We start from the raw sequence: 14,752 nt of genomic DNA, 5'->3' as shown, positions 1-14,752 counted from the left end.
TGATGTGAAAGAATTAATATAGTTTTCATCAAAAAACAATACAGTTCTAGAACATGTATTGGTTGAAAATATATGTTGTTTAGGTTTGGTAAGAAATCTGTTAAAGGAACAAAATTTAGCAAGATTTCATTCCTGCGTGGAATCACAGTCGTCGAGAATTGCTGCATTTTAGTTATCTGCTGCAATAGAATTCTGTTTTCCAATTTAAAAGTTTCATCAACAGTAGTTTCATGTATTTTATTTTCTAATACTACTGCATTTTATATATTAGAATAAAATTAATATGAAAAAGTGCCAACAGAATAAATTGTACAGGAATTTAAGTTAATCAACGTTTCTGTCACTTTAAGAATATCACTGTTGTTTCATATATTTTATTTTCTAATATTCCATTTTACATATGAAAATAAAATTAATAGGAAAAAGTACCAACAGAATAAATTGTATAAGAATTTGTTTTGATTTAATCAACATTTTTATCATTTTAAGAATATCAGTGATATCATTTCCATCAATAAAAGCATACATTTTAGTGCATCAGATTGTTCTAATTTAAAAATAGGTTTGTGAAAAAGTTAACTTTTAAATGTATTGTTTGGTTCAGCTAGATAAAAAAATTTCATGTTTAGAAAGTAAAAATTAAAAAGGCATTTCTAAAAATAATGGTATCCTTTTCAGTGAAGCAGATAAATTCACATACACATGCACACCAATGAAACATTATCCTTTTTTTTTGTACTATTTTTTTTAAATTAAAATTTTGGCACCCAGGAAGTTTTCTTAATTACTTTTGGCAAATTTTATGTTAACCATGAAAAAATATTCTCACATATTTTAAATAGCACAGATAAAAAGCAAGCTAGCTGGCTCATTTTTTGCCCTTGAACAGAAAAATTAAAGTTTCCATGCAACTTACCTCTTTTTACCAGAAATGCGGAGTTTATCATTAAATACCTGTCCTTCCTCATGTAGTAGATGAGAAAAATGTCTGCTTATAAAAAAACTTTTTCTGCATTGGACATGCCATTGTTATTAGATGGAGCATCTTTTGCCTATTCTAAAATCCTAAATTAAAGCTTTAGCCACCTTTTTTAAGGTACAAGGTTTTATTTCTCTCAAAAGGCTAAAATTTTTGAAGGTTGGTTGCCGTTCTGTATTAATATGTTGCTGCTGTTTACTTCTTTAGATTACTACAAGGGAAGATATAAATTCAAAGCAGGTTACTCCAGTGAAAGCAGACCTGGAATCTGAATCTTTTCGACCAAACCTAAGTGATCCCAGTGAACTGTTACTGCCAGATCAAATTGAAAAGGTATGACATACCCACATATGTGCCTTTATGAGTATGTGCCATGAGAATAAAATACCCTATTTTCAGTTGTTTTGAAAACTGAAGAAGCAGGGCTGCTGTTCCTAGTCTTAGTCTTCAATGCAGAGAAAGTAAACAAAATATAGCAGCTAGCTGTAATAGAAGATATTAGGAGGTTTGGGTAAGCAGACATGAAAATAAATAACAGTAGCAATTTAGGTGAGACAATATAATGGCCAGTATTTAATTTCTTATTGTGTGCCAGTTACTTGCTTTATATGGGCAATCTAATGTAGTTGTTGCAGCCCCTGTAAGAGTTGGATGCTCTTATTGTCACATTTTGTAAGTGAAGAAACGTGGGTGCAGAGAGGTTACATAAATGTTCAAAGCCATACAGTTATAACATATTGAAGCTTGATTTCTAATTCTGATAGTCTGCCTCTGGATTTGAGAGGTTATTAATAATCAAGCTAACAGTTCATCAAATATTTTTGTTAATTTGATACAGAGGATGCAAACAATAAGTAATCCGTGTTTCTTGACTCTATTCTAATCTGTATATTGTTTGGTATGACTGTTTCTTTTCCTAATGAACAATTAATATTTCATACTGAGAAATGTACAGTTATTCTTCAAGCATCTTAGTATCTTTGACAATGATATTTTCTACTGTTATTTTTGTAGGCTGCATTTTATAAAGTACTATTAAATTCCAACTGGATTAGTATCGTACAGATTAACAATAAGCAACTATTGAGTATGTGTTAACAATTTATTTTTCAAAGCTTACCAAGCATCTTCCACCAAGAACAATTGGCTATCCATGGACTCTTGTTTATGGTACTGGGAAGCACGGTACAAGCTTGAAGACCCTTTATCGAACAATGACAGGTTTAGACACTCCAGTGCTGATGGTGATTAAAGACAGTGATGGGCAGGTATGAAAAATAACAACCTTACCTTTTAAGAGATGGTAGTAACAGTAATGTTAGCATATTCTTTTGATAAAAATTTTCATTAGTACATTTTATTAAGTTTAACTGGTAATTATTGAGTGCTTTTGATATGCAAGGCAATGCTGAGTCCTACAGAGGTATAGATATGAGCATGAATAATTAAACAGTTCCTGCCTTCAAAGGAATTACAGTCTGGTAGAAAAGAATACTAAAGTATGCGAGTATCTCTAAAGCCAAGCAAAATATGCCTAGTATAGTTAGAATCTGTAAAAAGTAAAAGGGGTGTTTAGATTGTTCATTCCTATCTGAGGGAGATAAGAATGAGGTTCTGGGAAGTAGTGGAAATTGACAGTCTTGAAATGTGGGTAAATTTTACAAAGTTAAAGATGATTGTGAGAGATAGCTTCTAGATGGCAGAGGAGTAAGACGTGGAGATCACCTTCCTCCCCACAAATACATCAAAAATACATCTACATGAGGAACAGCTCCTACAGAACACTTACTGAATTCTGGCAGAAGACCTCAGACTTCCCAAAAGGCAAGAAACTCACCAGGTACCTGAGTAGGGCAAAAGAAAAAAAAAAACATAGACAAAAGAATAGGGACGGGACCTGCACCTCTGGGAGGGAGCTGTGAAGGAGGAAAAGTTTCCACACACTAGGAAGCCCCTTAACTGGCGGAGACAGCAGGTGGGTGGGGGGAAGCTTCAGAGACACGGAGGAGAGCACAGCAACAGGGGTGCAGAGGGCACAGCGGAGAGATTCCTGCACAGAGCATTGCTGCCAACCAGCACTCACCAGCCTGAGAGGCTTGTCTGCTCACCGGCCAGGGCGGGTGGGGGCTGGGAGCTGAGGCTCTGGCTTCAGAGGTCAGACCCCAGGGAGAGGACTGGGGTTCGCTGCGTGAACACAGCCTGAAGGGGACTAATGCGCCACAGCTAGCTGGAGGGGAGTCTGGGAAAAAGTCTGGACCTGCCTAAGAGGCAAGAGATCATTGTTTCGGGGTGCACAAGGAGAGGGGATTCAGAACACCGCCTAAACGAGCTCCAGAGATGGGTGCGAGATGCAGCTATCAGCGCGGACCACAGAGACAGGTATGAAATGCTGAGGCTGCTGCTGCAGCCACCAAGAAGCCTGTGTGCAAGCACAGGTCACTATCCACACCTCCCCTCCTGAGAGCCTGTGCAGCCCACCACTACCAGGGTCCCGTGATCCAGGGACAACTTCCCCAGGAGAGCGCACAGTGCACCTCAGGCTGTTGCATCATGCTGGCCTCTGCCGCCGCAGGCTCGCCCCACATTCCGTACCCCTCCCTCCCCCCTGGCCTGAGTGAGCCAGAGCCCCCTAATCAGCTGCTCCTTTTACCCCGTCCTGTCTGGGTGGGGAACAGACACCTTCAGGCGACCTACACACAGAGGAAGAGCCATATCCAAAGCTGAACCCCAGGAGTTGTGCGAACAAAGAAGAGAAAGGGAAATCTCTCCATGCAGCCTCAGGAGCAGTGGATTAAATCTCCACAATCAAATTGATATTCCCTGCATTGTGGAATACCTGAATAAGCAATGAATTGTCCCAAAATTGATGAGGTGGACTTTGGGAGCAACTGTAGACTTGGGGTTTGATTTCTGCATCTAATTTGTTTCTGGTTTTATGTTTACCTTAGTTTAGTATTTAGAGCTTATTATCATTGGTAGATTTGTTTATTGATTTGGTGCTCTCTTCTTCTTTTATATATATATATTCTTTCTTCCTTTTCTCCTTTCGTGAGTGTGTATGTGTATGCTTCTTTGTGTTATTTTGTCTGTATAGCTTTGATTTTACCATTTGACTTAGGGTTCTGTCTTTTTTTGCTTTGTTTTGGGTTTTTTTAGTATAGTTTTTAGCACTTGTTATCATTGGTGGATTTCTTTTTTGGTTTGGTTGCTCTCTTTCTTTCTTTTTTTTTAATTACTCTTATTTTTTATTTTTAATAATATATTTTTTATTTTAATAACTTTAATTTTTCTTTCTGTCTTTCTCTTTCTTTTTTTTCATTCTTTCTTTCCCTCTCTCTCTCTCTCTCTCTCCCTCCCTCCCTCCCTCCCTCCCTCTCTTTCTTTCTTTCTTTCTTTCTCTTTCTTTCTTTTTTTTCTCCCTTTTCTTCTGAGCCATGTGGCTAACAGGGTCTTGGTGCTCCGGCCAAGTGTCAGGCCTGAGCCTCTGAGGTTAGAGAGCTGAGTTCAGAACATTGGTCCACCAGAGACCTCCCAGCCCCACATAATATCAGATGGTGAAAGGTCTCCCAGAGATCTCCATCTCAACGTGAAGACCCAGCTCCACTCAATGACCACCAGGCTACAGTGCTGGACACCCTATGCCAAACAACTAGCAAGACAGGAACACAACCCCACCCATTAGCAGAGAGGCTGCCTAAAATAACAAGTTCACAGACACCCCAAAACACACCACCTGATGCGGTCCTGCCCACCAGAAAGACAAGATGCAGCCTCATCCACAAGAACACAGGCATTAGTCCCCTTCACCAGGAAGCCTGCAAAACCCACTGAACCAACCTTAGCCACTGGGGACAGACACCAAAAATAATGGGAACTATGAACCTGCAGGCAGCAAAAAGGAGACCCCAAACACAGTAAGTTAAGTAAAATGAGAAGACAGAGAAATATACAGCAGATGAAGCAGCAAGGTAAAACCCCACCAGACCAAAGAAATAAAGAGGAAATAGGCAGTCCACCTGAAAAGGAATTCCGAGTAATGATAGTAAAGATGATCCAAAATCTTGGAAATAGAATGGAGAACATACAAGAAACGTTTAACAAGGACCCAGAAGAACTAAAGAGCAAACAAACAATGATAAACAAAACAGTAAATGGAATTAAAAATTCTCTAGAAGGAATCAATAGCAGAATAATTGAGGCAGAAGAACAGAGAAGTGACCAGGAAGATAAAACAGAGGAAATAACTACTGCAGAGCAGAATAAAGAAAGAAGAATTAAAAGAATTGAAGACAGTCTCAGAGACTTTTGAGACAATATTAAATGCACCAACTTTTGAATTATAGGGGTCCCAGAGAAGAAGAGGGAAAAAAAAGGGGCGGAGAAGATATTTAAAGATATCATACTTGAAAACTTCCCTAATATAGGAAAGGAAATAGTCAAGTCCAGGAAGCACAGAGAGTCCCATACAGGATAAATCCAAGGAGAAGCACAACAAGACACATATTAATCAAACTATCAAAAATTAAATACAAAGAAAAATATTGAAAGCAGCAAGGGAAAAGCAACAAATAACATACAAGGGAATCCCCATAAGGTTAACAGCTGATCTTTCAGCAGAAAGTCTGCAAGCCAGAAGGGAGTGGCAGGACATATTTAAAGTGATGAAAGGGAAAAACCTACAACCAAGATTACTCTACCCAGCAAGGACCTCATTCAGATTCGATGGAGAAATTAAAACCTTTACAGACAAGCAAAAGCTAAGAAAATTCACCACCACCAAACCAGCTTTACAACAAATGCTAAAGGAACTTCTTTAGGCAGGAAACACAAGAGAAGGAAAACACCTACAATAACAGACCCAAAACAATTAAGGAAATGGTAATAGGAACATACATATCGATAACTACCTTAAATGTAAATGGATTAAATGCTCCAACCAAAAGACATAGACTGGCTGAACGGATACAAAAACAAGACCCGTATATATGCTGTCTACAAGAGACCCACTTCAGACCTAGGGACACATACAGACTGAAAGTGAGGGGATGGAAAAAGATATTCCATGCAAATGAAAATCAAAAGAAAGCTGGAGTAGCAATTCTCATATCAGACAAAATAGACTTTAAAACAAAGACTATGACAAGAGACAAAGAAGGACACTACATAATGATCAAGGGATCAATCTAAGAAGCAGATATAACAATTGTAAATATTTATGCACCCAACATAGGAGCACCTCAATACATAAGGCAAATGCTAACAGCCATAAAAGGGGCGATCGACAGTAACACAGTCATAGCAAGGGACTTTAACACCCCACTTTCACCAATGGACACATCATCCAAAAGAAATAAATAAGGAAGCACAAGCTTTAAATGATACATTAAACAAGATGGACTTAATTGATATTTATAGGACATTCGATCCAAAAACAGCACAATACACTTTCTTCTCAAGTGCTCATGGACATTCTCTAAGATAGATCATATGTTGGGTCACAAATCAAGCCTTGGTAAATTTAAGAAAATTGAAATCGTATCAAGTATCTTTTCTGACCACAACACTATGAAACTAGATATCAGTTACAGGAAAAACATCTGTGAGAAATACAAACACATGGAGGCTGAACAGTACCCTCTTAAATAACCAAGAGATCACTGAAGAAATCAAAGAGGAAATCAGAAAATACCTAGAAACAAATGACAATAAAAACACAACGACCTAAAACCTATGGGATGCAGCAAAAGCAGTTCTAAGAGGGAAGTTTATAGCAATACAATCCTACCTCAGAAACAAGAAACATCTGAAATAAACAACCTAACCTTACAGCTAAAGCAATTAGAGAAAGAAGAAGAACAACAACAAAAAAAAACAAATTTAGCAGAAGGAAATAAATCATAAAGATCAGAACAGAGATAAGTGAAAAAGACATAAAGGAAACAATAGCTAAGATCAATAAAACTAAAAGCTGGTTCTTTGAGAAGATAAAAACAATTGATAAACCACTAGCCAGACTCATCAAGGAAAAAAGAGAGAAGACTCAATAGAATTAGAAATGAAAAAGGAGAAGTAACAGCTGACACTGCAGAAATACAAAGAATCATGAGAGATTACTACAAGCAACTCTGTGCCAGTAAAATGGACAACCTGGAAGAAATGGACATATTCTTAGAAAAGCACAACCTTCCGAGACTGAACCAGGAAGAAATAGAAAATATAAACAGACCAATCACAAGCACTGAAATTGAGAATGTGATTAAAAATCTTCCAACAAACAAAAGCCCAGGACCAGGTGGCTTCACAGGCAAATTCTATCAACATTTAGAGAAGAGCTAACACCTATCCTTCTCAAACTCTTCCAAAATATAGCAGAGGAAGGAACACTCCCAAACTAATTCTACAAGGCCACCATCATCCTGATACCAAAACCAGACAAAGATGTCACAAAAAAAGAAAACTACAGACCAATATCACTGATGAACATTGTAAAAATCCTCAACAGAATACTAGGAAACAGAATCCAACAGCACATTAAAAGGATTATACACTGTGATCAAGTGGGGTTTATCCCAGGAATACAAGGATTCTTCAGTATATGCAAATCAATCAATGTGATAAACCATATTAACACATTGAAGGAGAAAAACCATATGATCATCTCAATAGATGCAGAAAAAGTTTCTGACAAAATTCAACACCCATTAATGATAAAAACCCTGCAGAAAGTAGGCATGCCAGAGGGAACTTTCCTCAACATAATAAAGGCCATACATGACAAACCTACAGCCAACGTTGTTCTCAATGGTGAAAAACTGAAACCATTTCCACTAAGATCAGGAACAAGACTCTCACTACTGTTATTCAGCATAGTTTTGAAAGTTTTAGCCACAGCAATCAGAGAAGAAAAAGAAGTGAAAGGAATCCAAATCGGAAGAGAAGAAATAAAGCTGTCACTGTTTGCAGATGACATGACACTATACATAGAGAATCCTGAAGATGCTATCAGAAAACTACTAGAGCTAATCAATGAATTTGGTAAAGTAGCAGGATGCAAAATTAATGCTCAGAAATCTCTTGCATTCCTATACACTAACGATGAAAAATCTGAAAGAGAAATTAAGGAAACACTCCCATTTACCATTGCAACAAAAAGAATAAAATACCTAGGAATAAACCTACCTAAAGAGACAAAAGACCTGTATGCAGAACACTGTAAGACGCTGATGAGAGAAATTAAAGATGATACCAACAGATGGAAAGATATACTGTGTTCTTGGATTGGAAGAATCAACATTGTGAAAATGACTATACTACCCAAAGCAATCTACAGATCTATTGCAATCCCTATCAAACTACCAATGGTATTTTTCACAGAACTAGAACAAAAAATTTCACAATTTATATGGAAACACAAAACACCCTTAATAGCCAAAGCAATCTTTTTTTTTTTTTGTGGTACGCGGGCCTCTCACTGTTGTGGCCTCTCCTGTTGCGGAGCACAGGCTCCGGATGTGCAGGCTCAGCAGCCATGGCTCGCGGGCCTAGCTGCTCCACGGCATGTGGGATCTTCCCGGACCGGGGCACGAACCCGTGTCCCCTGCATCGGCAGGCAGACTCTCAACCACTGCGCCACCAGGGAAGCCCCCAGAGCAATCATGAGAAAGAAAAACAGAGCTGGTGGAATCAGACTCCCTGACTTCAGACTATACTACAAAGCTGCAGTAATCAAGACAGTATGGTAGTGGTAGAAAAACAGAAATAGATCAGTGGAACAGGATAGAAAGCCCAGAGATAAACCCACACACACATGGTCACCTTATCTTTGATAAAGGAGGCAACAATATACAATGGAGAAAAGACAGCCTCTTCAATAAGTGGTGCTGGGGAAACTGGACAGCTACATGTAAAAGTATGAAATTAGAACACTTCCTAACACCATACAGCAAAATAAATTCAAACTGGATTACAGACCTAAATGTAAGGTCATACAGTACAAAACTCTTAGAGGAAAACAGGCAAAACACTCTATGACATAAATCACAGCAAGATCCTTTTTGACCCACCTCCTAGAGAAATGGAAATAAAAACACAAATAAATGGGACCTATTGAAACTTAAAAGCTTTTGCACAGCAAAGGAAACCATAAACAAGATGAAAAGACAGCCCTCAGAATGGGAGAAAGTATTTGCAAACGAAGCAACTGACAAAGGATTAGTCTCCAAAATATACAGGCAGCTCATGTAGCTCAATATCAAAAAAACAAACAACCCAATCCAAAAATGAGCAGAAGACCTAAACAGACATTTCTCCAAAGAAGATATACTGATTGCCAACAAACACATGAAAGGATGCTCAACATCACTAATCATTAGAGAAATGCAAAGCAAAACTGCAATGAGGTACCATCTCATACTGGTCAGAATGGCCATCATCAGAAAATCTACAGACAATAATTGCTGGAGAGGGTGTGGAGAAAAGGGAACCCTCTTGCACTGTTGGTGGGAATGTAAATTGATACAGCCACTATGGAGAACCACATGGAGGTTCCTTAAAAAAACTAAACATAGAGGTACCATACGACCCAGCAATCCCACTACTGGGCATATACCCTGAGAAAACCATAACTCAAGAGACAGGTACCACAATGTTCATTGCAGCTCTATTTACGATAGCCAGGGCTTGGAAGCAACCTGAGTATCCATTGACAGATGAATGGATAAAGAAGATGTGGCACATATATACAGTGGAATATTACTCAGTCATAAAAAGAAACAAAATTGTGTTATTTGTAGTGAGGTGGAGGGACGCAGAGACTGTCATACAGAGTGAACTAAGTCAGAAAGAGAAAAACAAATACCATATGCTAACACATATATACGGAATGTAAAAAAAAAAAAAAGAAAAAATGGTTCTGAAGAACCTAGTGGCAGGACAGGAATAAAGATGCAGATGTAGAGAATGGACTTGAGGACATGGGGAGAGGGAAGGGTAGGCTGGGATGAAGTGAGAGAGTGGCATGGACATATATACACTACCAAATGTAAAATAGATAGCTAGTGGGAGGCAGCCACATAGCACAGGGAGATCAGCTCAGTGCTTTGTGACCACCTAGAGGTGTGGGATAGGGAGGGCGGGAGGGAGGGAGATGCAAGGGGGAGGAGATATGGGGATATATGTATATGTATAGCTGATTCAATTTGTTATACAGCAGAAACTAACACACCATTGTAAGGCAATTATACTCCAATAAAGATGTTTTTTAAAAAATAGCTAAAAAATAAAATTTATAAAATAAATAAAGATAATTGTGTGAGGATGAGACCAAGAACAAAGTCCCAGATAAGGAAGACACAGTTTGGTTATTCCTGAAACAGCAAGTTCATAAATGGGCAAAACACGTCTTTGTTATTGTCAGACCTAGTAGCTTCATTTTGGGAGGTGGAGGTGGTGGTACAGAGTTTCTGGGGCGCTGGTAATGTCCTGTTTCTAGGTCTGCATGAAGGTTGAATGGAACTTTGCTTTGTGATGATTCCAAATTGATCTGTATGATTGTATTATATATATATATATGTGTGTGTGTGTGTGTGTGTACATACACACCTTACAATAAGAAAAGTCTATTTTAAAAATTGAGTCTGGAAGTAGAATGCCAGGAGAGATAGTGACTGTAGAGATCATCGAACTCTACTTTGCCATTTCGTGATCTGGAACCTTAGACCCACAGCATTGAAATGACTTGTCCAGTCCTCTTGTTCATTTATTCATCCTTTTTTTAGGGTATCTACTGTGTGTCGTGTACTGTGTAAAGCCAAGGCATTACAGGACCAAACAATTCAGACTGAAGTTCTGTCCTCATGGAATTTACTGTCCAATGAAGAGGAAACTGGCATACCTTTTTAGTAGTAGAATGTTTACCCATACTGAGGGGTTTTTGCTGTCGTAAGTGCTACAGTACCACAACAGCATGTTGTCCTCACTGTGTGTACATTGTCATGCTGAAATGTGGCTACCACTTTTTTAGATTATCTTTTTGTGATAATAGACATGTTTTTAGATTTCAAAACTAGGAAAAATCTGGTTTTTTCCCACTGAGAAACTGATATGCTTTGTACCTGACAATAATATGAATTGTGTGACAACTGGTCATGTTTCACTTTTTAAGTACAAGTAGACAAAACTATGCTAGATTAAACTTTTTGCATTTTACTTAAACATATATAATGGGACAGTGCTTACGGAAACAAATTAATAGTCATGTCATTGAACGTGCCTTTTTTATCCTTAGGTTTTTGGTGCATTGGCGTCTGAGCCATTTAAAGTAAGTGATGGCTTTTATGGTACTGGAGAGACCTTTGTTTTTACGTTCTGTCCACAATTTGAGGTAAGAACACTTATTCCAGTTATATTCAGTTTGTGAAGAGGTGTCATCTTGAATAGAACATTCACTTTGGAGTCCTGCATACTTGCATTTGACTCTCAATCTCTGCCTTTTACTAACTGATAACCAAGCACTTTTTTGACCATTGTGAGCTTCAACTTTCCTGTGGTTAGAATGGGGATCATAAAATGTAACAAGATTGTTTAAAAATTAAATGAGAATCATATATGTGTAACACTTGGTGTGGTACCAGAAAGACATCATGGGCTCAGTAAGGAGTATACGTCATTATTACTGTTTTGTTTATTAATTATCTTTGTAAAATTTCTAGAAACTTTTAATGACTAAGTTTAATGATGTCAGTCTTGAAAATTTTAAAAACAAATTATTTGGGGTTAAATCAACAGTGATTACCTGATTTCATTTTCTTTATTGTGACTTGACTAAAATTAGATACATTCTAATGCCAATGAGATCTGAAATTTAATACATGAATTTTAGTGAATGTGTAACTGTTTAAAGCATTGAGTGCAATCTCAGAGTCTCTGGTACAGTCAGGTTCAGCATGTCAGACAGTACCTAAGAGATGAAATTATAACCTTGAAAATAGGGATCAGCACAGTTGGTTTTTTTAAAAATTGTCTTTAGGAACAGTTTCTATAATGAACAAAATAGGATTTGATAACATAATAGGAATGAACTCTCTTAACAAATTTGGGTTTAAGTGGCTCACCAGATTAACTAGTGCTTTCCATTCCTTCCATAAAACATATCAACTGATGCCTACAGCTACCTGGAAGCTTGTAGTTGTTACAGATTTTTGAAGTTTCAGTTATACTTGTTTCCACTCCTTTTTTATGATGCTGTTTCTACCTGGTAACTAATAATGTAATTAAATGTTATATGTATATGAAAAAGTGAGTGCTAAAGTGTATTTTATTGAAAACTGTAATGAATACTTCGGAAAATTTTTATAAAGGTGAGGTGCTAGAAATTGATGTTGTATTAGGTTTAGGTAGAACTTGCATGAAAGGTTAAAAATATTTAAGAATATTAACATCTAAAAGTTTTACCCTTGAATGTCTCAAGTGTTTTTATGTTCAATCCTCTTTAAAGAAATTGAAACTGGAAAGCATAAACACGTGCTATAGGCTTCTGTGAGAATAATGATAGGCAAATTCATACCCAAAGAAAAGACCTTGGCCCTATACCAAAATGTTAAAACATTATCAAATTAATGTTCATTTATATTTGATGCTAAAATAAAAGTTAATGACATCTACTCAGTTTTTAACTAATTTTCTACTTTTTTTAACTTATTAACCATTGAACTCTTGTAGTCAGAAAAGAGAAATTCACATAGATAGTGATATTTTCATCTACATATTTAAAGCTTTTGTCATTTTTGTAGGTCTTTAAGTGGACAGGAGATAATATGTTTTTTATCAAAGGAGACATGGATTCACTAGCTTTTGGTGGTGGAGGGTAAGTCTCTTGAACATTTGACTGTGAGATTTTGAAAGAAACTTTAAAAATCATTTGTGGGGCTTCCCTGGTGGCGCAGTGGTTGAGAGTCCGCCTGCCGATGCAGGGGAAACGGGTTCGTGCCTCGGTCCAGGAGGATCCCACATGCCGCAGAATGGCTGGGCCCGTGAGCCATGGCCGCTGAGCCTGTGCGTCCGGGGCCTGTGCTCCGCGACGGGAGAGGCCACAACAGTGAGAGGCCCGCGTACCGAAAAAAAAAAAAAATTCATTTGTGTTATTTATAAAATCGGCTATCTTTGGAAAGTTTTGACATTGGAATCCTAATTTATATATTATGACTAAGAAAGTATAATATTTGCAAGAAGGTGCTTGAGTGTAGTATTTGAAACTCTTGGTAGAATATTACTCATCTCAAAATGCTGTTTAGTTGATTCCCCTTTGATTAACCCTTTTGATTAAAACCCTTCTTTTAAAGTCTAGTGACTTCTTGATAGTTGAAAGAGAAATACACTAATCCCTTAGAACTTCTCAAATTTTCAGAAAACCATGGTGATATGTTCTTTCTCTCAATTTATAAAAAAGGTCTAAAATTTTTCATGTTATTCTACCCTGGAGACTATTTGGATTGATATTTTAGACAATAGAAATCTGTTTTCCTGTTAAAAATGTTAGTGACACCCCCCCCCCCGATTTTCAGGGCTTGTTTTCTTTTTTTTTAACAGTATGAGTAATCAGCAGTTTGATTTGATTCTTTTGGCATAGCAAGCATTGTGAGAAACTTTGTTTTTTTGTTCTGGTATTCCAACTTCATTTAGTCTTCATGGTATTTGGGGGTAGCTTGCTTTACCGCCTCTTAGCCTAGACTCCTCAACTAGCCCTTGGCAAACACGACTTCCTTCATTTGTTATTTCTCTCTATCCTTCAGGATCAGAATAATGTATGCTAAATAATTCCTAAATTTATAGAAGTGTTATTTGTTTCCCACATTTCAGGATATATAATAATAATTCATTCAGGTCACAGAATCTTGTTAGCCTGAATATTCATCATCCTGAGTGATTCTAGCACATTCTCTTACAACTTCTCTATAGATAGGTATTTGGAAGACATGATTTCAATGATTAAAAATTAACCATGGTTATGATAGCCTTCTCTGAAGGACATAACCAGGTAACTAAAAACCATGTTATTTTTAGTTGTTGGAATTAGCTTATAATGTTTATATGTTCCAATTACACCTTTTTTGTTTGGGGAGAAGGCAGAGTCATTCGTCCCTACTCCAATGGTGGTCTTACATGTGATTCAGTTAGCTCTCCAGGAAAGCCTCACAAGCAAGTGGCTTATAATTTCAAGCTATTAAGGGTGCCTTTAGTCTTTGAAAGTAATGTACACAATGTCATTAGATATTTGCTGCAACTTAGTGTTAATGATGCAACATGCTTCCAGCAAGCTAAACTAACCATTGGGTCAGTTGATAACAAATTAAGACAAGTTTACAGTCTTTGAAGGTGAGTACAGTCTCAGAAAATGGGAGCTATAAGGACTTGATATTCCAGAATTCCAAACAGGAGCCCCAAAGAAATCAAAATCATGCGATGGACTGAATATAGGCTTTGGAGTCAGATAGACCTGATTCAAATTCCAGCTTCAACATAAATCACATGTGGGACCTTGAACAACTCAAGTCTAAAGTTTCCTCAGCTGTGAGTTAAGAGATTGAACCCTTGGGCTTCCCTGGTGGCGCAGTGGTTGAGAGGCTGCCTGCCGATGCAGGGGACACGGGTTCGTGCCCTGGTCCGGGAGGATCCCACGTGCCGCGGAGCGGCTGGGCCCGTGAGCCATGGCCGTTGAGCCTGCGCCTCCGGAGGCTGTGCTCCGCAGTGGGAGAGGCCGCGACAGTGAGAGGCCCA

At 37.8% G+C, this 14,752-nt stretch overlaps 1 protein-coding gene across 8 annotated transcripts in view; it reads left to right on the top strand.

Moving 5' to 3' along the window:
* OXR1 (oxidation resistance 1) overlaps nt 1-14,752 on the top strand; it is a 104,425-nt gene that overhangs the window by 87,243 nt on the left and 2,430 nt on the right. For 6 of the 8 annotated variants that reach the window (XM_022584593.3, XM_089898825.1, XM_022584596.3 and 3 more), the window contains 4 exons: nt 1,187-1,312; nt 2,095-2,247; nt 11,265-11,360; nt 12,769-12,842. In XM_022584593.3, the coding sequence (XP_022440301.1) occupies nt 1,187-1,312; nt 2,095-2,247; nt 11,265-11,360; nt 12,769-12,842 (449 nt within the window). The remainder of the gene's footprint in view (nt 1-1,186; nt 1,313-2,094; nt 2,248-11,264; nt 11,361-12,768; nt 12,843-14,752) is intronic. The other 2 variants (XM_089898826.1, XM_089898828.1) reach the window with 2 other exon arrangements.

Source organism: Delphinapterus leucas, chromosome 17, assembly GCF_059928025.1.
Source record: "Delphinapterus leucas isolate spDelLeu-1000000601 "Yukka" chromosome 17, BTC_Dleu_Yukka2, whole genome shotgun sequence".
NCBI lineage: Eukaryota > Metazoa > Chordata > Mammalia > Artiodactyla > Monodontidae > Delphinapterus > Delphinapterus leucas.
Note: the sequence above shows the minus strand (reverse complement) of the source record. Positions and strands in the feature narration are given on the sequence as shown.